General features: G+C 41.7%; 4 protein-coding genes across 4 annotated transcripts in view; 2 read left to right on the forward strand and 2 right to left on the reverse strand.

Moving 5' to 3' along the window:
* Positions 1-438: 438 nt before the first annotated feature.
* Positions 439-2,685, forward strand: LOC131886177 (ubiquinol-cytochrome-c reductase complex assembly factor 1-like). Its single transcript, XM_059234437.1, has 3 exons — positions 439-948; positions 1,554-1,626; positions 2,459-2,685. The coding sequence occupies exons 1-3, from the start codon at positions 509-511 to the stop codon at positions 2,681-2,683; spliced, it is 738 nt and encodes a 245-aa protein (XP_059090420.1). The 5' UTR covers positions 439-508; the 3' UTR covers positions 2,684-2,685.
* A 17-nt stretch (positions 2,686-2,702) lies between these two features.
* LOC131886176 (ribokinase-like) lies at positions 2,703-3,830 on the forward strand. Its single transcript, XM_059234436.1, is given in 2 exon segments — positions 2,703-3,509; positions 3,511-3,830. Coding segments are annotated over 2 exon segments (885 nt in total). The 5' UTR covers positions 2,703-2,922; the 3' UTR covers positions 3,809-3,830.
* A 9,719-nt stretch (positions 3,831-13,549) lies between these two features.
* Positions 13,550-16,326, reverse strand: LOC131886171 (uncharacterized). Its single transcript, XM_059234431.1, has one exon. The coding sequence runs from the start codon at positions 15,702-15,704 to the stop codon at positions 14,052-14,054; it is 1,653 nt and encodes a 550-aa protein (XP_059090414.1). The 5' UTR covers positions 15,705-16,326; the 3' UTR covers positions 13,550-14,051.
* A 4,189-nt stretch (positions 16,327-20,515) lies between these two features.
* The window catches only part of LOC131886172 (D-xylose transporter-like), a 6,237-nt gene continuing 1,042 nt past the window's right edge, over positions 20,516-25,710 (reverse strand). The window contains exons 2-9 of the mRNA XM_059234432.1: positions 24,159-24,305; positions 23,977-24,087; positions 22,039-22,281; positions 21,790-21,968; positions 21,205-21,398; positions 21,013-21,097; positions 20,751-20,951; positions 20,516-20,665 (exon numbers count right to left, since the gene is read on the reverse strand). Of these exons, the coding sequence (XP_059090415.1) occupies positions 20,580-20,665; positions 20,751-20,951; positions 21,013-21,097; positions 21,205-21,398; positions 21,790-21,968; positions 22,039-22,281; positions 23,977-24,087; positions 24,159-24,305 (1,246 nt within the window). The 3' untranslated portion in view covers positions 20,516-20,579. The remainder of the gene's footprint in view (positions 20,666-20,750; positions 20,952-21,012; positions 21,098-21,204; positions 21,399-21,789; positions 21,969-22,038; positions 22,282-23,976; positions 24,088-24,158; positions 24,306-25,710) is intronic.

Here is a 25,710-nt window from a genome sequence, read left to right on the forward strand (position 1 = left end):
AGTTTTTGTTTGTAGAGTATGTGATCCACGTGGAATGAGCTTTGGTTTGAACTTGCTTAGTAAATGAAAGAAATCGCCCTGCTTGAGTGCTGGAAATTCTACTGGATATTTTTCGAAACATAATCTATTGTCTTTTCTTCAATGAAGCGCTCTAAAAAAATGACTTTCTATCAAATGCAAGGTGACTGATTGGATCAAAATATAAAATATGCTCTTAAAACCTTGAATGCACTATTCAAAATTGGATCAACACAGTACTCAGAGACTAACATTACTCTCATTCAATTCAACATCCTTCTATTCCCGGTAAACATGACCCACCTCATCCATTAAATCTCAAATTCAGCCTCAAAAATGACACCTTATCTTCCATTTTTCCAAGATTTTCGTCACGCTCTAGATGAATGTTGTGCAATCCATGGTGTTTATTTCGTAAGTAGTGAAATCCCACAATCGGACATGTGCCAAAATTGACTAAAACACTCGAATTCCTCGAACTATATACACTATGTGGTCCCGACGATTTCTGGCCACGGCACTCCATGTAGCTCGTGTCCCGCCCCTTGCCACGCCCCGTTTACTGCCCCATGCTCATTACTCGTCACCAGCCACGCCCACTGTGCCTGACACGCCCCCTAACCCCACCCCCACTCATGTTCCTAAATCCCATGGCCCCTTGAATTGGGTGTTGAACAAATTTGGCCTGGGGGCTGAGCAAGCCCAATGGCGCACTACGGGCACTTTGCTGATGACCTCATGTACGCAGAGCGTGGCCGTGGAGGAGTTTTTCAAAGAGTTGGACATGCCCGATTCGTTTTACTCTTGGTTTTTGGTGACTGAGCTCCATATCTATATGGTGTCGGTTCGGCTTTTGGCCAATGAGGGGCCCGAAGGCTTCCAAATCAGAAACGCCATGATTGAGTCTTGGTGGATGGATTGTGAGCATAGGTGAGAGAGAGAGACAGACAAAGAGAAAGAGAGAGAGAGAGGATAGTCAGAAGTAGGAGGCCAATTCCAACCAAATTTGCTTCGCTACCCAACATCTTTTTTCGACCATCCACCTTGTCCGCGAGCACAACTTGCCCATTTCTACAGCTTTAGTATTGATAGTAAGATTGCATAAAACCTCACTTAATTTGCGCCCAAACTTGTAGTTAAACTTGCCAGATTGCCATTTATTTATCATTATGAACCAATCCAAGATGATCCATGTATGATAAAAATGTGGTGTGTCAGCGTTCTTTTTTTGGACTACTGATTGGGGTTACCAATCCTTTTTGGTTTTAATACTTGCTTTTGAAGTGAATTATTCACACCTTAGGGTCTTGGGATCGCATCAGATAATCCCAAAATTTGGAAACTGCGATTGTGAAGGATTGCGAATTTTCGAAAGGAACAAAAAGCTCGTTGCTGTTGACAAGCGATTCCTTGGGGCATATTTCCACAAGACTTATCAGCAATGCGTTTAGAATAAATTTCAATGACTCCATAGCTTGTGCGCAAGTCAGTTTGACTGTGATGTTTAATATTTGCTTCTCGTATTTTCTTTTCAGAATCAAGCAATTGGGTCAAATTCACCGTGAGACCAAAAAGTCCGGAATAAAAACCATCTTCGAAGAATTTCAGGTTAGTATGACGGATTAGAAACATGACATGATGGCGACATGAAACCGGCAGCTTGGAACCTTTTCAGTCACGTGGGTCAACAAGTATAGAACCCATGTTTTTATTTTAATGAGCTTCACGTGGAAAAGAATATGGTACGAAGGTGTTACCAAATACTTTTATTGTTTTTAATAGTTTGTAAAAACGCACGTAGTCTCCATGACTATCTTGCGATCCTCGCTCTGCAATGAAGGCCGCCCAGAAGATCCCTAACTTGGAGCATCCCGCAGATGGGGCGCTACTCAGAAGAACAAACCAAATATTTATTCAACAGATAGTAGTCAAGTTGGTGGCCAATCTTGGTCTTGAATCTTTGTCCCATGGAAGTCCCACCCCCTCACAAGCACGAGAATTATTGAGCACCTGCAAAAGAAGGAGGCAGAGCAGGGCCGATCCCAAAATATCCCATGGGAGAGTCCACTTTAGCACGGATGGCCGAGGCATTTGCTGACCTTATGAAATATTCAAGGCAAACCCAACCAAGGTCTTCAAAAAGTTTATATTAAGAAATACATGGGCACTGGGTTCCTCCCACCACCGTTAAGTTAAAATGCATTTTGTTTAGTAAGATATTGTAAATTGGAGCCCCTACAATACAATATTACAAAAGAAAAATATCATAGTGGCTCAAGGTTAAAGAATAGTTCTACCTCAACTACGTGGATATCCGTTTAATTCATAACGTCAGTGAGTTATGAAACTCTTGTGACATTTTTAACCGAAGGGATCGATAAAGAGAATCATATTATTCTGCGACATTTTAAACATATATTCAATCTCTCATTCCTTCTAGGCTTCCATTTTCATCTATGACGAAGGCCTTTTGGGTGACGACAAGCAATTGGCCAATGCAGTTTGGAGGCGATTCTTCTTGGGTGCGGAACCCGATCCAGAAAAGATTGCCATTCTCGTTGATTATATTCGAAGGACAATGACTGTGTTGGATCACATACCCCAGAATCATCTCCACTACTCGAACGGACTCAAATGGCTGCCTTTGATTCCCAAAGAGCAGTAAACCCAAGTCAACATTTGTGCTTTGTTTATCCCTCCTTGTGCGGGATCAATGCATACTTGACACTCCAAATGAATCGTGCTCAGTGTGTGGAGCCCTCTAGTGATCAATGTGTGAATTTATATCGCGAAACAGGTTCTTGTGCGATCTCGAATATCTAGTCACGTAACTCAATCAAACAGATAAATATGATACAGCTCTTCAGTTGACGTTGAGCGAGAAGCAAAGCAAGAGAATCGACCATGATCGTGTTTTCGGGTGGGATCTTCCGTGATTTGGTGACCACCACTCAAAGATTTCCAAAGCCCGGAGAGACTCTATTCGGATGTGATTTCTTCATGGGTTTTGGTGGCAAGTCCTCCAATCAAGCTGTGATGTGCCGGAAATTGGGGGCGGATGTGGCCATGGTGGGCAAATTGGGCGACGATGATCACGGGAAAGCATATCGCCAAAACTACCAAGACCTGGGCATTAACACCGATCATTTAGGCACCGAATCCGGATGTTCATCAGGAATTGCGTCCATCTTCGTTAACACCGAGAGCGGTGAGAATCAGATCATCATTGTGGCCGGAGCCAATGCCAAGATGGGATCAGCCGATATCCTGTCTGCTGAGCCTTTAATGAAATCGGCCAAGTTTGTGGTGTGTGCCCTCGAAATGAACATGGCCGCCATTAAAGCCTCTTTGGTAACTGCCAAAGTCCACGGAGCCACCACCATTCTGAATGCAGCTCCGGCAAAAGCGGACTTGGACCCGGAAATCCTCCAAAACACGGATATCCTCTGCGTCAATGAATCTGAGGCTGAAATAATGTGCGCCATGCCCGTGTCGATCTGTGATAATTACCATTGGGGCCCGTGGTGCGGTGTACATTGTCAAGGGCCAAAGTGGATCGCCCATCCATGTTCCTATTGAGTCCGTGAATGAAGTCGTAGACACAACGGGTGCGGGTGATGCCTTTGTGGGAGCTCTAGCCTTCTTCCTGCAGAGGTTTCCTCAATTGGACTTGGGTGATGTTATTCATCGGGCATGTTCGATTGCCTCGTTGAGTGTCTGCAAGTCCGGAACCCAAGCGAGTTACCCCAATCAATCGGAGATCCCTAGGGAGGTTTTGACGTTAAAATAAATAATAAAAAACCGCCAGGAAATGTGAAGTCTTGATATAGACAGAAATCGTGAAGGGTTTACTAATTGCTTAAGTCGCCAATTACGAGATCTTGTGGCATATGTTGTTGATACCTCTGGTTTGGCGTCTTCATACTTAATGGATTTCTTTCTCAATTATCTGACCGCACCGCGAGATGCATGGCTCTCAAAGAGATGGAAAGAAACAATCTGGCTAGGAAAAAAAAAGAACCAACCACCAATCCATTACTTAAAGTGGTCGTGGAAAAATATCCTCGGGATGTGCGAGAAATGCATCTTTTTCTCTCGCTCTTTATTCGCTTAACCATCCGTTCTTCTAAGGGTATCAGCTTTGGTTGAGACCGCAAAATTCGACTTGATGTCCACAACCAGATGTTTTTCCGGAATTATCAATAATAGTTTACTGCCATACTTACCTTTTCGTGATGGAGCGAAGGTCGACGTGAAGAGCAAGAAGATTTGGGATGGCATCCATCACATCCTCAGGGTTGGAAGCAGTGTGTGTAAGGACCTATACACCTCGTACGCTTTTGGGGGTCAAATTATTCCCTAAATGGTAAACCAAGGCCCGTTTCTGCCACGTTTGAAGTGTCCACCTCTTATTATTGCTCGGCTCCATGATTGAATTAGACAATCTCTTTTGGCTAACGCCGACCATTATCACGTCGCCAACTTTTGCGGTAAACGACCAGATTTGAGGCTCGATTGGCCCTCATCACGCCTAATGGTCAATTGGCTTCCTTCAATCGTGGCTGCCCTGCGGGTGGCCTCAGGTGAGAAAACTCCGCGTTTTTCCTCGACTTGAATGCATTCGTCTCTTCCTCCTTTCCTCAATGATCACAACTGAACTTTCGATTTCCCATAAAAGGGATGGAGGCGATGATGGCTGCGGAATTGGAACCGACCGAGCCAAAAGGAAGAAGAAGCTAATGTAATTTTCGCACCTCTTCTGGAAATCAATATTTGTCCGTAATTGCTTTGAACTGGCTATGTGTTTGGTGGTCGAGTGGTCGAGGCGTGATGGCAATCTTTCCGGGTGGTTGTCTATCACAGTCATAACGGCGGGGAGGATGAAAGCCGTGTCAAAAATGTACCGTCAGTCTAAGTCAGAGTGACCAACAACCACTGTGTCTTCAGCTATTGTTGCGGAGGTTCGTTGGTTATTGAAGTACTAGTAAATTTACCGAAAACCTTTTCATTACGTACTCTAGGTATGAAGGGTTGGAATATTTCAGATGTTCTTTTTGGTTTTTTGCCTTGGCTTGGGCTTCGTTTAAGCCTGCTGAAACGGGTACTGGAAGTAAAAAGGCGCTAAAAAATCGACCTTTTCAATTTTTTTCATTATAAGCGGAACGATTTAGAAAGACCATTCAAATCAAAAACTTCAAGTGGCAAGTCTTTTTGTACGCGGATCATAAAAACTTATATAGAGGGTTGTCTCAATTTTTGGGTCCCTTGCTAAACATGAGATGTCTAGCTATGAACTCAAAGGGTGAATGTGTTTTTATTGCCAATACCGCGTAATGATCAGTGCTCTGGCAGCCTTCTGAGGTAGTCTCATGTCAATTGGCGCATTCGTTATGATTCTTATATCTTCACCTGGGAGCTTTGAAATTATCATCCTTTTATCTTTGAGCCAATATGCCAGCTTTGCATGGATGGAAAATCATTGAGTGTAAGAACCCATAGTTCAACAACAGTCCGAACTTTTTTCGATGCTACTGCCATATCTCAATTTCATGGACGGATCTAGTAAAAAATATAGCCCAAATTTTAATGGACACTAACTCAAATCTAACCTCAACAGAGCAATTGATAGGCACACGAGAATAAGGCAGTACCTCCCTATATGGCTTGTCTTGACATTGGGAACTTGAAGCATGGATCTTCAATAGACTTCTTAGAGCTCACACTTACGTGGGTTGACGGTATGTTTTTTCCTCTCCTTTCTTTTGAACATTCCAGTAACCCTTTCCGATGATGGCGAAATCACTGCTTTGGTCGAAGGCAGGGGGTCTGAATTTCTAATGAATTTATGAGTGGAATTACACACATGTCGGGTAGAGAATGACGCAGAGGGAGGGGAAGGAAGAGACGTGATAATAAATATGCTGGTTCTTGACTGAATAATTGCATATTGAAGAAGAATCACCTCCCTTACCTTGATTCCATCTTGGATTCACTTTAGCCGACCACTCCAATTAAGTGGCCCGCTTCTCATTAGCCACGGTTCTCAAACGGTTGATGGTTGATCGTTTTCTTGAGACAATCGCACTCGGCTTTGTCAATTTGTTTATTCATGAAGTCTTGAACCCGGCCGACAAACTTATTTTTCGAGGCCAGCGAGAGTAAAGCATTTACCCTGGGATGGATTAGCACTTGGACCTTGGCCAGATGCGTGATGGTGATCATGCCATCATTATTTTGACTGAATGTGACATGAATCCGGAGAAATTTTAACATTTTTCTCCCAGTCCAGATGTCGTAAGTAAAACCGTTATGATCTGGAAGAGGTCTCAATTTAATTGAACGATAACATGGTGTCTTTTATCCTTGGCCATTGAGTTCTCACGGAAACATTATCTGCAGTGTGAGGTTTACCGATCCGAATTCAGCATGCCCTTCACACATTGGTTTGTCAAATAAGGGAGCACACTTTTGGTTCCTCAATTTCATTTGGCAAATGGATGTGGATGTACTCTATAGTATCGATCCATTGTGGAGGTGAGAGAAAGTAGGAGATCAGATCTGTCTTTGAGCTGATGTCCTTGTAGCATCCTTTGAAGAGGGAAGCGCTTTGGAAGTGGACGTAAACATATACTGTATGAACGGTACATTTTACCCAAATGACACCTCATGTTTACATATGAGAATGAATCTCCATCCAGTTAGTGAAAATGCCATGACTGGCTATTCTAGCCTCTTCTCCTCAGAAATCGTCCAAGAGTGGCATATGTCGCGGAATCCCCCTCACGATTTGGCCTTCCTGGATTGAGTTTTGTGCTTCCGTGAGCCGAATGGTCTAGTTTCATTTCAAGTTTGGGATTGGTTTTTGGGCGGACCCCTGAGATTAATTTTCGAGTGTTTTCGGGGATACAATCGCTTTATTGGCTCGCCTTGGGACTAGTTTGGGTGGTGTGTGTGTGTGTGTGTGTGTGTATTTATATGTGTATGTGTTGCCTTGAATTCACTTCCAGCTTCCAATTTTCATCTGCGAAGGTGAAGAAGATCACGCCTGATTGATCTCTCCATAATTACGACGCTGCCACTAAGCATTCCCAACATTTTTCTCTGTTCAATTGAATTTCAACTTGCCTTGAAATCACCATGATCGTACTACAGAAATGATGCCGAGTTCGTAAAGACGATCATAATGGTTAAAGCATGAAACCCTGAAGGGCGCCAATCACCCAGCAAATGGAGATGCCTGATAATTACCAATCGAGACACAAAAGACGCCCAAATGTCGGAAGTGGTCCACTTTTTCCTTGAAATTCACTCATTCAGAGTGAGCCTGAGAGTTTCCGAGATTCTCTTCTCGGAAGTACTATTTTGGCCACGCTTACTCTTCAACGAGTGTGAGTGCAAAAAGTAATCCATACGCGTTCAATTTCTAGACAGGAAGAGAAAAGTTTCTCCTCCTTACTACGTTTCTTCAAGACAACAAAAACGAATAATCAGTCAGCCGCAAATTACACTTCCAATTGATTTGCCTCCACTTTTTACACTTGCCGAAGACCCAGAGGAACCTACAGCACTTAGTCTTGTACCACCGTAGGTATCATCATCATCGTAGATCGAGCTTTCTACAAAATTGGGCATCCGTTATTTGCACACCAACTTGTGCAGCGTTGACATCTGATGTATCACTCATAAAAAGGTAGTAGTGCAGTCTTCTTTTATCCTAGCATTGTCAGGTAAAGCTACCACTTCCCCATTCAGAGGGAAAGTTTGGTGTTTTTCTTGCGGAGCAGATGACAGATTTAGTTCAACTCCGTAAGTCAACTTGAACTCGTATCAACGGGGGATCTTTCAATGATTTTGCCTCCACGGACGACATCAAAGACATCAAGGACGTCCTCTGCAGAATGACCCGCTATTCGTAACGATGTCAAGCAAGCCCCTAATTTTGATTCATAAACATGACTTTCACAATCCGTACTTCCATCCATTCCACGACATTACCAGTCAACCGACCAACCAACCAACCAACCAACCAAGTAACCACCCACCCACCCATCTCGCAAATGTGTACAGGAATTCTTAGCCAACGCGTGAACATAGACCAAGTCGCTGTTCGGAAATTCAGGAGGGCCCTTTACCTGACGAGCAGAGGATAGAGGTACGAACGTGGATTGAGCTTTGAAAACCTAACCAAGACATTCTGGCTTCCAATGCTCCAGTTTTGGAAGCGCTCCCATTTCTCGGGGTGCCGAACCTTTATTCAGCAATGTCATGGGATCCATCCATGAGGGCAAGCTGCAAAATATGATGATGATGATGATGATGGCTTGGAATCGTTGAAAGTAGCAGTGAGGAGCGTTCAAAGGAAGATCTATTAGGAATGTGGAAATCTTCCTGAAATGATGATCTGATTTCAGAAGGGCGAGTATGAATCTTCCATGCCTCGCAAGCTGGGTCCTATTCTCGCTCTTGAAAAGAAGAAAAGGGGGACAAGAGGACCTTCTTGCAAAAGGGGACTTCCTCTAGGCGTTCAAAACTTTGGCAATGAAGCGACTCATTTCCCTTCTGGCTGCTCTGATAATAGGCAGAAATCATTGATATCAACCCCCTGCTAAGAGTTTCTAACGTCCTCCGAGATTGGAATGAAGCGATCACTTTCTTGCCCCTTTTCCAAGAGAAATTTTGACATGTCATAAGCCGCGTCAATTTTAGCTGTTGAGCTGAAGTTACTAACATGATGTCACCCTGAGCAAGGTAAACCACAGGAACAAGCCTTCCACTTAATTGCAAGTCTCAGAACTTTCACCCCCGCCGAGGAGTCGAGAATAACTCATAGGTCCTACAATTACATCTCTTTTATCTCTGTCTGATTTCTTGGGGTCTCATTTGTCAGATTTCCATTGTGACATCACCAACTGTCTTTTGTCTTCTTGCACCGAATATATATACTGCAAACAACCTTGAGCATCTAACCAGATGATATGACCAAACGGCTAATCTGGCCTCCAAAGCTCATGCAACAATCGCTTGTTTTCCCATTAGACAAATGGCGTGAGTGAATTAATCTTGGTTTCTTTTTTCTAGTTCACTCGCTCTATCGAAAAAGTGGCACCCTGCATGCTTGTTCATTTTCAATACAGGAGAAAAAACATGGCCACCGTTGTCGAGTGTCGACTCACCGCTGGTTTATGGCTACACATATTTTTGGACCCGGAAAGCTAAGCAAATAAAATGACACAAATACTATTTGTCAACTTGGATGAGCTCACATGGGATTCGAAGTTAATTTACTGTAGTTCGTACAAGACTTGCTCAATGCTTAGCCAAGTGTTACGAGTCACAGCCAAATGGATGGATTTCCGACAGGGTTGACTCCAGCTGATCTTGTGATTTCTCTCATGCATGCTTGACTTTTTAACTTGGACTCGGCTAGATCCTGTAGGTCTTCTTCTTCTTCCTCCTCAGGTTTTTTTTCTCTCCTATTTCTCCTCATATAGACTGAGGTTTGAAAAGTCAGGACCCGCGATATGTCATGCTTTATGAAGATCATCATTAGAATGTTCTACTTTCCATTTCTCGCAAGTCACGTGTTCTGACCCTGATTGAGAACGGTCCCTCAAATGTCGATACTTTTACAGCTACCACTACACATACCACCCAGAGATCTTGAAAGTGTATTATCGAGGCGGATCCAATGATATCCAGCCATGGAATGTCGTGAGATGGATACGTTTGAGCGATTAGTCATGTGCTCTTATCTCTTGCCTTGGAGGAGAAGTGTTTTCCTTTCGTGTGGTGGTCTTGAAACCATATGTCCAATATCCCTTCAAACCACTTATTCACAACATATTCATCCTCGGTTAAATGGAAGCAAGCAGGCTGTCCTTAAGGCCGCATTTTTAAGTGATTTGATCACGCAGGGAAATTGGATTTCAAAACCCTCTTTCTCTGTCTTTCTCTAACCAACAATTCTCACCGTCGGCAAACTTGTCTCCGCGAATCAAATTTCCCTGGGGATAAAAGTGGTGGTAAACTGACACGACTTGTCATAAAATTTATCCAAATATTGAAGAGGGAAGGAACGAAAGTGTTGGAGGCATGTTCGTGCACCTTATTCTTTGTGGCTCTTAACCACCTTCATTTGAATAAATTGAGAGCATTCTCGCCGCTGTTTTTCAGTCAGAGAGAAATCTTGCATTATTCACGCTATCAAGCACATTGTGAGAACGACAGAACTCGCTTGATGGATGGTATTATGATCACACAGTGGCAAGCAACGCTCGCAAGTCCAAGTAAGATGGTATCTACGAAAACTTTGAGTTTCAAAGGCTTCTTAACCAATTCGAGGTTCTTTACGAAAATCAAGCACACTTCTTTGATTTGCGACTGCCCGATGCGACTTCGAGATAAGTGAAGAATAGAGATTCCACGTCTAATGATTTGCTTGGCACGTGTGCACGTTCCTGATACCATAATTGTGAGTTCAAGGCTCCACTTGGCCCCTCTTGTTCAGCTCAATTTCTGATCCATCCCACTTGACTTAAATTGTTTGATGGGATACCAAGGTATACTTCCAAGACTTACAGCCTTAGTCTTGCTTGGACATGCCCAAAACTTTTGGAGTTGGACTCAAGGACGTCCAACTTGTTTGCTTATTATCATTCGCTGTTTTTGAGTAAAATGAACTCGGAGGATTTTTGGAGGCGCTGCCAGGATTCCCGTTCTGATATTTCAACCCATGCCAAAAGCGTAATCTGAGTTGGTACAAGCCAAAATGTTTTTTTTAAGACCCGGGTGCTGACATTCCAAAAGTTCAGCACGACTAAATTATTTTTTTACGTCAAGATGTTGTTACGCCAAAAGCGCTTATTGCATACTAGACAAACATTACATCTAGTTGACGGGACTGATGGTATGGCTCAGAATTATGGTTGGGCTCACGTTCCAGTCCTTTCCCTCTTTTTCATTGTTCCCATTATTGTGAGATTTCTGTCGCATTCGATATAAAACAAGCTAATTAACCCATTTGATCCCACTCTATGATTTTTACAAAATCGAATTATTGGTTCGCAAAAAACTGTCCCGGCAAAAGCACTGATTGTAATACACTAGGCAGGCATTACATCTGGTTGATGGGACGTTTGCCCCGATTTCTGTACTTTTAACCGAGCTCGGAATCTTGGCTTGGCTTTATTTACTTGTTTATTAATTGTCAGCATTATTACAATATTTATGTCACATTAGATAGTAATGATTACAGAGTCCATTACTGGTTCGCGAGAATTGCAAATGTCATCGGTTAATTTTGACATTCAGATGCTAACTTGGTCCATCGAGTACTTGGAAGAAAGTGCTTGCTTGGTCAAATTCAAACCGTCAGCATCCTATGTAACTGGATATGTGTTGGGTTTAGTCTGCGCTTATCGCCAGGTTTTCCTGGCGAGGCCATGAGAAGGCATGTAACACTACGTATTCGTATTCATGGAGATTGCCAATATTTTCAGGCCTGGAGGAGTTGTGCAATGCGTAAACAGACGCCCGTTTTCTTGTTCAAACAAGTTGCCTGATTCAATCGAGTGGAATGCGCACCATCTTCACTATGCAATGATTGTGAACCAAACTTGACGTCTTCATTCTCGGCAAAGCGGGGATTTGGACCCCCTCCCCCCTCCTAAAATTGGTGGGTTTATATTTAAGAGACATGTTTCCAACATCCAACGTCAGTCCTTTCATGTGATAGGGTGCTTTAAAATGAACGGTCGTTGATGCTCAGTACCAAAACTTGAGTTGCTAATGACACGTGGTTGAGACATAGGCAATATGTCAACACTTTTGGTAAGCTAGAACGATGGATTAGCTGAATTCATGAGAATCTTAACACGCTTGTAAGAAGATCAAGAATGCCACTCGCTCGGAATATGGGTAATTGTCTTATTTCTATCATCGGAATGATATCAAAATTACTTGGGATTTTGCGTTTAAATGGTAGATAACGAGGCAAGAAATATGCGGTTCGTTCAGCATGACTTTCAGGATTCTAAAAACTCGACTCTCTCAGTGGTCATTTTATGCGAAATGACAAGGATCTTCTCTTTCGTCTTTGGTCCATCGCGTAATAGTTGCTCAAAGATCATAAACGAGACATTAATGTGTGTACCATCAATCGCTCCTCGTACCCTATTACGTTCTCAAATCATTTACCAAATCACCTCCCTGTTGTTGTTCATGTCGTCGGTCTAGGATTTGACACGAATCATTTACTCGCATTTGGCATCTCCAAATGGAGAAGATGCCACTTCAATCTGTCTCATTACACCCCTGGATAGAGTATATGATCTTTAAGAGCCACCAACCTAAATATGGTATGTGGTAGAATCATGCTCGGTCAATTTGTTCAAGAATTGGCCTGTTGCCAAAAATGTCATTGGAAGTGTTAGGAATGGGCGATTTGGCACTCCTCAAGTCAATAACGATCGGGTACGTTTAATCGAGCTCAGTTCTTCGAATCTCATTGTAGTGGACTAGTTTGATTCAAAAGTCTTTGTTTCCCATTTGATTTTTGACTGTACCCGTGACTTGGGTATATTGCCACACACTTTTCACTTCTATCTTTTTCATAAACAGAGTGAAGAAGGACACTGCTGCGTATATTTACGTAGACCAATAAACTAATTCAACAATTGTCTAGCGATCTCATCATTATTTTTTTGCGGACTTCTTGTCTCCTACTGGGAATTAAAAATCTCCAGCAGTTCAAAATGCATAGAAATTCTGTATCTTAGTTAGCTTTATTATTTATATAATATCTGATCCACCAACGAATTAGAGCTGGTAAATCTGGCTAGCCCTTGAATGTAGGGTGAATCAGGAATTTTGGTAAGGAATAGGATCAACGTCTACATATTCCTTGACAATATTTGAGGGAAGCAAATTGTACAATGAAGGATGCAAAGCTCGCTATATTGGTGAACTTTAACTTTCATCCTCAATACGATTGGACAATCATTTTCGAGTTCCAATTGGTCTCCTTATTCCTGTTCCTGGTAGACAAAAGGAGAGCAAAGAAAGGAATTTGAATGGAAATCACTCGAGGCAACTCATCCACGTTGAAAAGGTCATCTATTTTGTTCTCGAGGAAGAGTCATTTTCTCGCCACCAGCTTTGGACTCAATCTTGGATGAGAAAATAAGGATCTAATGGTATGGTGAGCCAGTAGAACGGGCAACTATGTCTTATGAACGTAATTATGCATCAATCTTCAATATGATTATCTTGTCCCATCATCATGAATGCAATGATTTGAATGAAGAATTTGGTTCAGAATTTTCATTGCAGATCAACCCGCTCCTTTTGCCTGTCCCGTACCCTGGTTTTGGTACCAAATTTGACTGTCAATTTGCAGATCATATCATTGAGGTATTGCACTGAACTTCTTGCCGTGACTGTGCAATTTTCGAGCCACGTCATTTTTCAAAAGTTGGACCCCAAGAGAAGTCGTTCAAAACTGGAGATGACTTTAGATTCTTGAACAGGACAAGACCTAGTCCGCGGTTTCATCAGGACCCTTTTGCATTCCCTTGGCATCACGTATTCACCGCAAGGTGAAGGTCGAATTATCACCGTCGAAATTATGTAAATGTCGTGACACATCAGGACAAAACAAGTCAATATCAGAATGGTTGTGATTGGATAGAGGATACTGGTTTTGAAAATGTCACGAGCACGAGAAATCTCCTGCATGGTGTCCGTCCAGCAACCACTTCTCCGGTGGCCTTGCAGCTTGCTCAATACCAAAGGTGGTAACATTTGATTACACTTCCGTCATTGAAGGTCATGAGAAAATAGAACCGCGCAAACAAACGCATCGAGTCTGTGCAATCATTCAAGAAGGATGTATATTTTAATGGTTGGTAGCAACTACAACAAATAAGTTGTTTGGGAACGTTTTTTTAAACAATACTTCCTGAAGAGGTTTGATTGGGAACGGGATAAAGAGCCAATTTCTTATTTGAGGTGGAACAATTGAGATCAGCTTATGTTCACCAAGCCTCCTCCGAGTCATTGGCCGAGAAGGTTGACATTCTGGGGTTGAATTGGGAATTTGAAGCAGACACTGTGGACCCTTGTGGAACACCCCCGGCCAAAGAAGCGGTCGATGGAGCGGTCCTCACACTATGCTGGAGATTCCCAGACCTATTGAGCACTAGGGTCGGGTCCATTGTTTGCTCAATGAATTCCTCAGCCAGCTCTCTATCTAAACCAGTGTAGGTTTTATCCAGGTCCGAATCCGTCGGTCCTAGATTCTTATTTTTCTTCTTCTTCACTCTGCGGTACATCTGTTCCTCTGAAAAGGGCTCGTTAGGCGGAGGAACCCTCGAACTTCGCACCCGTGGATGCCTACGCGCAGCCTCCATTTTGGGATAAGGTTCTTGATCCCTGGCTCGCTTTCGTCGGGAGAAAGGCCGTCCTTCTAAGTAAGCCTCGTAGTCCTCGGGAGCACTACCGTAGAACCAAGTGTGTGGAGGAGGTTGGTGAGTGGGTGGAACACCCATTTGCGAATGAGATGAAGGTGCGTGAACAGGAACCAAAGCTGGCAGACTTCTTTGGGATAAGTTGGACCCCGGCGAATGGTATGACGGGGGTGGGGCGTAATAATAGTGGGTTGGAGGCGGTGCATACACCTCCAGAGGGGTGTAGTGAGCAAGCATAGCACTCTTCCGATCCGATGATCGCGGTGTAGAAGTGGTTCGACGCGGTCGAGCTTGGCCATGAGATGATGAACGATCTGGAGGCGGCTGATGATCTCTCGGTGAATGGCGGTGTATTCGATTGGAACCCTGACGTGAATGGTCAGACTGGACCATAACATACGGAGGAGGACTTTGGTTGTAAATTGGATAGGGATGAATTTTCCGATACGGAATTCCAGAGGACGCACTGTAGAAGACTTGGTTCTGATGATGACCCAACCACGACATAAGCCATTCATTACTAGCCTGAAGCGGATGGGCATTGGCCTCTCTGTGTTTGGACAAGACATACTCCTCATCGTAGCACTGGCAGATCTCCCGAAGACAAATGATAAAGCAAGGTAACGTGAAAAGAATTTCAAATACCCCCATCACAATCAGGAGAAGGTTAACCACCATTGCCTTCTCTCTGGCCGGAATGTTGACCTGACTCACAGGGATCAGATCACCCGTGTAATCATCCAAAATGAATCCCCCAGGATAGCCCGAATCTCGGGCCAAGCCCGTGGCCGCATAAATAGTGACTAGAACGTCCGTGATGATGGCCAGCACACACGAAATGAAGAAAAAGAACACGTACGGGCGGAACCCGTTCATTTTGGCCGTGAAGGTGCCCAGGACGCCTGATATGATCACCACGATCCCGCCCCAAACGCCCGAAGCCGTGCGACTGTAAGATGCCTTCATGTAGAGAGCCAAGGCCCCCAACACGACCAGACTACACCCGCATATCAGCTTCAGAATGGACAAGACATAAGTGGCTCGTTTGGGCAGGAACTTGTTCCGTCCTTCTGCCTGATTGTAGGACAGATCTTCTTTGGTGGAGTTCACTTTGGATCGAGGGGATCTTGGGTAGGGACGATTGTGCCCCATCACTGGCGTCATATTCATTGTCACACGTTTCTTCATAGCAACTCCCTCATTTGTACCTATTGTATGCATTGATTGCGATCGACTCCGAATCCTTTTCCTCCTCGCCCTCCCCCTCTCTGTTCTCTCCTTCCTCTAGACAAATGGATCATGAATGAGTGGCTAGTTGGTACGTGATGTAGGTGCTCTATCGTTTCTCTCCCGTTTCGAGATCTGGTTAGGAAACCCTAATGGTAATGGGGTTGGCGGGGATGGTGATCCTGGCGATGATGAAGCGGAAACTTTCACCCATTCCAGGTCTTCTCGCTTGGTCCTCCTCGTTAAGTCTGGGTGGCAAAATTGGTTGTTGTTGTCTTTTGTAATGGTGGTTGGTCACTTCGTTCCATCACAAACACCACATAATAGTGGACATTGAACTCGCTTTGATCTCATGGAAAGCGATAGGAGCGAAATGCTTCGAGTTCAACACAATCAGATAATACACTTGGTTTCGAAGCCAACAACAAGAAGTAGCTGCCAGACGGTCAAAGGGCTTGATAAAAGGCCCATTCGCAAATTTATGATGACAACACACTCGATCTCTTCCGCGATTAATTGCCTTGTCGTAATATCTCAAGTTTTTGACCGCACCAAGTGTAGGTTCCTAGATACAGTTCACCTCGGAAACATGCTATCCCATGCCTGGTTAACTCACTACTGTCCCTGCAGTCCTCGGAGTTTGAATGGATTTTCGCGGAATCCCTTCGATGTGGTCGAGAGGGGCTGGAAAAGAAAGAGCGAGCGCCGGTTAGGCTTCATAATCAAGTTACGTTCGCTCTAAAACCAATGGGATGGTTTGCGAGAAGGAGAGGAAACCGGGCAATGTTTGGTGACTGCATACGACGTACTTCTCCAAGAAGAGGTGCTCATCAACCGCGAATATGAGTGTACGCACGTAGAGCGTGTAGTACACATACCTCCGAAACTTTTCGTTCAGAGCGAGGAATGATGAGTGGCATGTGCACTTCAATGCATAAAAACTAGAGCTCTAGTGGGAGATGAGCACCATTATTGGAATTAAGAATTGATTTCCAAAAAGCTGGCTGCGAGATATTAATCCAACGGCTTTGATCCCATATATGCTGTGGTTGTAACCTAAAACTTCTTCAAATGATACCTTCTTCGCTCAATATTTAGCAGACTTAGATGAAGCTGTTACTCTTAGAATAGAAAGAAACGCTCTTAAAATGGTTAGTTTGCCTTTGGCTGATATATTCGATCCTGAATCGTCCGAGACCCGGTTGAACAAAATGTGCATTATGTCGTTTCTCTTTGTGCAGAACTCTGAGTTGAGATATAAGGGCATTTTTTCGACGCTGGTCATGGGTCGCACGATAGCCAGGGATTGACTTTAAGTCTTGGGTCATAAATTCATAATTCCACCTTGTACATCTTTGTAGGCTCGCGTGGTGCCAATTACGCGCCTAATGCCAATTTTTAGCGGCTATTTGAACGAGGAGAAACACAATGAACGGTCATCTCTCCTCAGATTCCCTCTAACCATCGTCGTGACCTCCAGATCTTGGCCAGTTATTCAACTTCATCAGCTTATGCCAATCGTGAAACTCATCCCCTTGAATATAATACAAAAATCCACTTAGCTCTGCTTCATGCTAACCCTGCCATTGGTCCATTAACTAACATGAAGATTGGCGCTTTGTCAGGAAGTCGGGGTGTGAATTTCGCCATTTTCCCACGTGGAGTAATATCCTGAAGAGGCGGAACACCGGACGGCATAAACGTGGCGTACCTTCGGATTCTCTCCTTGGCATAAGAGAGCTTCTGAGTACGTAGAAATGGTGATTCCTGAGCATCTGGGGAGATCGAAACGAACGGTTTTTCACGACGAAATCAAATCATGTTGGCTTTCATGGAACTAGTGCTCGCCAACTCGCTTGCTTGTTGCGACGACCATTGGATCTAGGCCGAACATATGTTTGATCCCTTTGTATGTAGCAGGCAACGAACGTGGTTTGTTGGTGACTGGAGTGATGATCACTAACATCAGGCTGTTTCTACGACATTTGCAACATCTTTGGTTGGACAACCTGCAACGCGTGCATCATGAAGGCAAATGTCTTGCTCAAAAAGTGTGCACGTCCAAATGACCATATGCGTACGTACGGGTGGAATCATCTTTTTTTCTTACAATTGAGGGCTTATTTGGAGAACACGGTAGCAAATTCAATTTCAATCTTAATAGGAGAGTAGTTGTGATTACTTTGCATTTTATCTCCCGTAATTGAGTAACATTTTGAGAGAGCAACACATTCGGTTCCTATCAATGAAATCGAACACTTAGGAGAGTAAGTTCCAAAAGGATCAAGGTGCGAATTTCATGATAGCAAGGTAAAAACTTGTGGCATTGTTGGTTTTCAAGGAATAAAAACACTGGGATTGGATGAAGGACAAACACAGCATCGACATCCGAAAATAAGCGTAAAAATCTAACACTGGGCCGAAAGAGATGAGACATGTTTCTCGCAAAAAAGAGGAACAATAACTGAAAATCAAATTTCGGTCTATCACAATTTCAGTCGCTGTCAAATCTAGGGCTCATCATTTAGCGAGAAGAAAAAGTTCGAAATTGGAAGAAATGTATCGATTTTCCGGAATAATCGGGGAAACAGATAAGGCTTTTGAGCGCACAAATACCAACTAAAAATCATAAATCACCAAGAATTTGATGAAAAGGTTCCTGGCATTAGCCATTCTGAATTTAAAACGAAAAGCCAAAATTGAAACCAAGTCAGATTGAAAACAAAAAAGGTATTTTCCTGTTTGATGTGCTACAAAGGGTACAAAAGCGAACTGAAAATATCAGGATTTCTTTTGGGTCTGGTAATAAATCAAACTCTTAATCATTTACTTCTCATAGAGCAGAGAAAGAAAAAAGCAATTAATGTTAGAAGTGGGACTGAAAGTTTCCATATTGATAAGAATACTCTGTGAATAGAGATATATTATAAGTTTTAGAAATTGGCAAAATTACCTATGTAAAAAGGAGGTGTAGAAGAGCTAAAATGGGGCTTCAAAAAGACCAAAAACAGCTGAAAGGCTCAAGTCGAGTCATTCTAGAACTGTTTGGTCAAGATATGAGAAGAAGAGAATGATCATCTTCTTTAGTACTAGCATTGTTCACCATGATCACCAGGACTGTCCAAATGATGCAAACGCTGTATTTTTCGCTCTTTTTAATCTTGTTGAATTATATGCATCACTGTGGTCGTATTGCATTTTTTTTCATTTTTCATCATTTCCGCCCAAAAAAGACAAGTTTAAAGTTCTGAAAAAATGAGAAACAAACGTATTTTGAACATTTCGTGCCATTTGCTTTTTTTGCTTCATATGTTCTTTTTTCCTAGATGGCATGATTATCCTGCCTTTGGGACAGCACTGCCATTCAAATTACATCTCTTCAGTTTGCAAGAACAACGTGCTCCAAATACTCTTTTCAGAACATGGCCAAAGTATGTGGTGAAAGAGAACATAATTATGTTCCTCTGGTTTGCTTACCTGCTATCACAACATAATTGATGCATGACTGAAGTACTGAAGTGTCATGACGCAAACTGATTCTGTTAAAATTACACACAGTATGGAGAGATTATTAGCAATCTTGCACATTTTAACCCTTTTGGATTTGGCTACGTGGTGAATTGTGAATAAAAAAGGGGACTGCTATAAAAATTTAGTAGAGTGCTTATGGAGTAAATTTTTGAACTCTTTTTCGCATGATCTTGAATTTTTGATTCCCATGTCATTTTGTCGTTTCATTATTTTTGAAAAGAAAAAAAGTGATCTCGAAAGAATTGCAATATTTTGCATTTTTCATTGCATTTTCTGCCTTCGCTGTCGCATTTACAATTGCATTTTTTGCCAAAGTTATTTGCACTTTTTGGACAGCCCTGATGATCATACAAATATCCAATCTAGCGGTATACCAAAAACCCATTACTTATCCTCAAAGTGTAATCCTGATTTTTCTTCAAACCACGGTTGCCTATAAACTCAAACCCACTTGATTATTGTCACGTCTTAAAGTCTTTTCTCGAGTAATGGTACATATGGTGATGTCAATTGTTTTTAGAAGTCTCAACTTTGGTGTTTACAAGGGTATTAATAAGATTGAAGCGTTAAAGAATCAAAAGAAAAAAAAGATTAAGCAAATTAAGAGGATGCCAACCATATTTTATGAAATAAAGCTCTATAGCTGGTTTGAAAATGTAAAAGTTGTTTTTGGATTTGTTTCCATTTTCCGCATTTCTGTCTTTGGATAAAAACTGTAAATTACATAGTTGAAAATTTCCGGATTTTTTTTGGTCATGGAAGCCCTAGGTAAATCGTTAACAAAAGGGCAAAGTTGATTAAGAGACAATGATGCAACCAATAAACTAATACATCCGAAACATGCTAAAAAAAAAGATGTAACAAGGTACTAAGCCGACAAACACGAAAGTCAATCAGGGTCCTTTATTGGTTGATTTGCTTTCCTCTAATATTCGTAAGGAATACGTAGGTGTTGTTGATCCGGTAGGATCTTTCAAGTCAGACTTGGACAAATCTTTAACTAGAATCCCAGATCAACTCTACATTCAAGGACTAACTAAAAATATCATATTCGTAAAGATGAACAGCTGAAAAAATGGACGAAATGTAACCTTTTTTCATAGTATTGGCGATTGCATTCCTTGTAGCGGTTAGAAAAGCCTGTGAAAATCCAAACCAATCATCAATTATAAGCTCGACCCAAGACGAATTGCCAAATGATGAAAAGAAAACTATTATGTCTTGGAGCTAAAAAGAAGTTAAAATGTCCTCTAAGTCAAAAGATCAAGGAGATGTTCCGATTTGATAATTTATTTTGAACATAAATCACATTGAACACGTCTTAAAATCTTGTACCATTTAATCCACTAATCGAACCTCCGATAATGTCTTCCTTTTATGCTCTTGGTAGAGAGGATAACTGGCGATGAGGAACAAAATGGAACCTGAAAGCAGAAGGCAAGGACGAATGAACCAAATGATTCACAATCCAATCAGAAATGTTGTACAGTGCAAGATAAGTAGACTTACTGGCAGCAACCATTCCAGGGAAGAAAATATAGAGAGCAGATCTAAGATCACCAAAGGCCTCGCTCACAGGTTCCACTAGGATTGGGATGTTTCCTCCGATGTTGTTCATGAGAAAGAGGAACAATCCAATGCACACAGAGCGAATGTTGGCAGGTACGATTTCCACAATCACAGTAAAGAGTACGGCAAACCATGTTTCAGCTAAGGAAGAAGCACAATGCATTTCCGAAACTAGACTACAAATATCAATCCGATTCCTCACCGAAAAAGTAGTAGATCAATAACATGTAATATGTTAAGGGTGGTTCCAAAGCGAGAACGCACACGGAAAATGGTGTTGCACAGACCTGAAAGAAAAGTTTTTGCAACGATGATGTCTTTAATTTATACCAGTTTTAACCGTAGCACAACTCAACGACATAAGGATGAACGAGTAGATGTGATATTTCCTTACTAAGCACACGGAGAGAATCCAAAGCCTAGAGTGAAGCCCCATCCGTCGAACCGCCAAATCCGAGAGAAATCCACCAACGAACACCCCGAAAGATCCACCAATAATGGAACATAATGCCAACGAGATGCCGGGGTTTTCCTTCCGGAAATATTCCTCAAAATATAACTGAGTGTTATATGACCACGAGTAACCGCCTAAAACGAACGATGGGATGAAGAGGTTGTGCGATTTTGAAAGCTGATCATTGCGCAAGTTCGTCAAGTAATGATGGTGTGAATTTGCATGCAACCGGTATTACCTCAAGTGTTGCTACGAGGTTAACCATCGTTGCGTGTGTTGCAACAATGAACTGACTTTAGTCCACGTCTATTGGTATTTGGGTACAGGATATCTTTTTTGTTCAATTTGAGAGGAGTTGATTGAGATTTACTGATCATGAAGCCCGAAATTTACACGCTTTTGAACAGAAGAAACATACGAAATGACCAGGGTCACCTTCGTCCCTGAAGTGGGACTCAAATTACAAAATTCCTTTTACGATGAGAAAGAGGGTATTTTAGGGGCTTTTAAACTTGGACAAATTACCTGTGTGTCGAACTGCAGCGGCAATGAAGAGCAGGATCATGGAGGACTGGCAAAATGCCTTGCCGATGGATTGCCAGTATCTGTCTTCATTTTCTTTAATGATAATATCTTCACCTAGTGCCTCTTTCGCCTTTTCCTCGATCTCGACAGCGAGGTCTTCAGGTTTCTTTCTAGCATATCTATACAAAAGAGATGCTAGGTTGAGCTTGGCATAAATTTTCTCAAGGGGCCAAAATGGACTCTTCATACTTGGGGTCTTCATAGAAGAAGATAATAATAGCTATCGGGATGCCCAAAACGCATCCAATGATAAATCCAGGTCGCCACGTGTAACCAAGGATATTAGCATCAGGAACATAGTTGCCAATTACGAAGGTCAATCCATAGCCAATATACACGCCCCATGAAAAGATTCCATTGGCCACGCCTCGAGTTGACGGATCAAAGAGCTCGGCTAAAAATGAGCCAGCCACTGGTCGCATTGCTGCTTCTCTGCAAATGAATGATTTAGTATCGTTAGCTTATGGACACAGGAGGCTAATAGAAACCTCAAGACATTTCTGCCCTACTATAATTTGTATAGGAATATCCAGCCAGAAAATGCCCAAAAATTTGACAACTAATTTGTAACTTCTAACAAAGGATTGATTGAGACATGAACAAGTGATTCAGATATTTTGGTACACAAGGAAAATGCCCCATAAATGTTTTATCATGCGTGAAATAATCCTAGACAAAGGTACATTTCGTTCGGTAAATCCATAAGAAGTTTGATAGTAGTATTACTGCATACCGTTAATAAGATTAACGTTTGGAAAATGATGACTCGTTTCAGTAATCGAATTGGGCGGAACTTAAAAGACGCATGTTTGTCAGGCTTTCTTCATTCCAAATTTGCTTTACTTTCCGGATAAAAGAGACAAAACCAGTTTCTTTTAGGCCCTAAACACACCACTTCAGGATTAGAGCTTAAGGTGACACAAAGTTAACCACTATTTTAGATTTCCGTTCGATAGAAGGAAATGGTAATGGCAAACCCTCTTATTTGTAACCAGACAGACAAATATAATTTCCATGTCTTTTTTCTGCTTTATTAATCCGCTACCAATAGAGATGCGGTGCAGTATTCGAAACTTGTAGGTGATCTATATCACATGTTGATTAGAATATGAATAATCATTAAACGCAATGACCGAAATCAATCAGACTTGGACAAGTTTTTGACGAAAATTCCTGATCAACCTTATATTCAAGGATTAGCCGGATCAGCCAACACAAATTTGTTGGTCGATCAAATAATATAGATATATATAAATAAATCAATGAATGATTTTCTCGTCTTGAACTGCTGGGATTCCAATCCCAGCAGCGGTAAGGAAGTCCGCAAAAAATGACCGAAAATTGGATTTATTCTATAAGTAAAAATTCATATACTACAAAAACACACATTGCTATTTCGAAATGAAAATTGAGCATCTTGCATCTTTCATGATTAAAATTTTGGTCCTCTCGTTTTATTCTTAGTTTAACACAAGTTGCAAAAATATTCAAAGTAAAAGCTTTTCTGCAAAGTGCAAAGGCTATCTGTACATTTTAAAAGTTCAAAGAGTCTGGCGTTTAGCTTCCTCTTCTGGCATTTATTTGTTGTTTATTGCTTGAAATATTGCTTGCAAGTGTCATTTTTATTCACTAGTAATTTTGTATCCTGATCAATGTGGCAAAACAAATGTTTCACTATGAAAGTAATTTGATACTTGTTTTTGTTCAATCTTAAGGCATTTTCCGAGTTCAAAAGTTCAAGATCATACCTGTAATAAAAGACCGTCAATTTTGGCCACAGAGCTTGAAAGCTTTTTTTGATCCGTCGGAGTTGATCAAAAATGTCAATTATTCCTTACTTAGCCTCGCGAGCCTATCTCAAGGTCGAAAGACAAAGAGCATTTTCAACATTTTCTTGCCTGTAAAGTGCATCTTGACAGGCTTGTGTTCGTATTTTTTGAACTTGGGTCAATTACTACTCAAGCTTCGTATCCGTCAGCATGACGCAAATATGTTGATTATTTGATGAAAGTCAAGTCATAGTAAGACGAGCAAGCAAATGACGCGGGGTCAGAAATCTCCGTCGCTTCTACTAGCTTGTACGTTTACAGTAGAGGTCTGAGTCATGGCTTGATTGCATGATCTTACCCCGCAGCCACGCCCATTCGGAGGATGACTAAATGCCAGTATTGAGTGACCACCGCCATGAGGCATCCACAACAACTGAAGAGCATAATGCACACTCCCAAAAGTTTGGTTCTAAAAATAAACAAAGGAGTTCGCGGTTGATATTTGAGGGCTTGACGAATCCATGAATTGCTCCTCTTCACCTTGAGACTTTGTCTCCCAGAAAGCCCATGAAGACGCCAGACAATGTGAAGATGACGACAAAGATCGGCCCTGCCAAGACTTGGTACTCGATCCCTTGACCTGAATACTTGAAAACGCAGGTACCATTGACCCCGTCGGATTCGCATCTGAAAAAAATCAAATGAAATGGTCAATTATTTTCATTGGAAAATGCTGCAGGTTTTAGGGTCAAACGATGCGCATTTTTTAGAAGAGCCCCAAGAACCGGTTGTGTCAGTCGCCCTTATCATTGAAACAACTATTTATGAACTGCTGAGATAAAGGAAACGAGATACATCGGAAGAGGGTTTCTCGAGCGAGTGGTTTTAGAAAAAGGTTTTTCGGATTGCCCATGGTAACACTGACAAAAGTCGGGATATGAAATATCTTTCCAAAGCGCTTCTGTTATCTTTTGAGTCAACAAATAGTTTCTTTTTCACTTTTGGCACTGGCATAACTGTTTGTTCAATATTACTTTTAACATCTATATTTGTAACATACTTCCGACATGAATGCACCAGTTTGTTCTTCAAGATAAGATTTAGAGGCAAAAAATTGGGGTTAATAATTCTTTGCCGAATGAGATTATTCTTGTATTAAGGTTAAGTTATCATGCCACAATTCTTTATTACTTAATTCAAGTTTAAAATTTTAAGAACTATCGTAGTTGTAAAGTGCACATTAGTATGGAATGACTTAGAAAAGGCATTTTCATAACGATGATGTAAAATTACGACTAAACAAACCATGAGCCCTAGATTCATAACTGTTATGAAGGGTTCAAGGGCTTAAGTTTTAAGGCCAAAATTAAGGCTCAATCATATATTTATTTGAAGTAAACGCTGATCTAGCAAATATCGAATATAGGAGAAAGACTAAGGAGCAATGTAAGCCACGATTGCAAAGTGTGATTTACAAGATGCAAAACACAGACTGCATGTCCGTACCGATACAAAACGAGTGAGTGCAACAAGATTAACTGTGTGGTTATTCCTTTATGATCTGTTACTTGAATTCTAGTTTGGGTAAAAGAACAATCGTATCTCGTTAGTGGATCAAATTTCATTTCAATGAAGACATTGAATAATACATAACGCGTTCATTAAATACTAATGGAGATGGTATTTCCATAAATGTTTCTTAAATTTGGATAATAAATTAAAAATATTTCAGAGTTGAATATCTATTTGAGATTCCTGGAAGTTTTGGCAACGAGAGTTATATTTCTTCAACTGTACGTATTCTTCATCTTTTCCGGGTAACCCTGTACATGTTTATGGCAATTTCAAATATATTAGTATCTCAGTCAAGCCATGAAGAATTTCGAACCACGTAAAACATATTTTGCACTCTTTGGACCTCATATTGTGCATGTGATTTGCTTTAGACTGAAACTCGAGATGTTCGATGTCAAACATCAATCATGCACTCAAACGGAAAGACGTACAAAAAATGCAGTTGAGCCATTCTTAGAACATGTCTTGTTTCATTTGGCTTTCCAAACAATAAAATTTTAACGGCTAGCATTATCAG

Source organism: Tigriopus californicus, chromosome 9 (assembly GCF_007210705.1).
Source record: "Tigriopus californicus strain San Diego chromosome 9, Tcal_SD_v2.1, whole genome shotgun sequence".
Lineage (NCBI taxonomy): Eukaryota > Metazoa > Arthropoda > Copepoda > Harpacticoida > Harpacticidae > Tigriopus > Tigriopus californicus.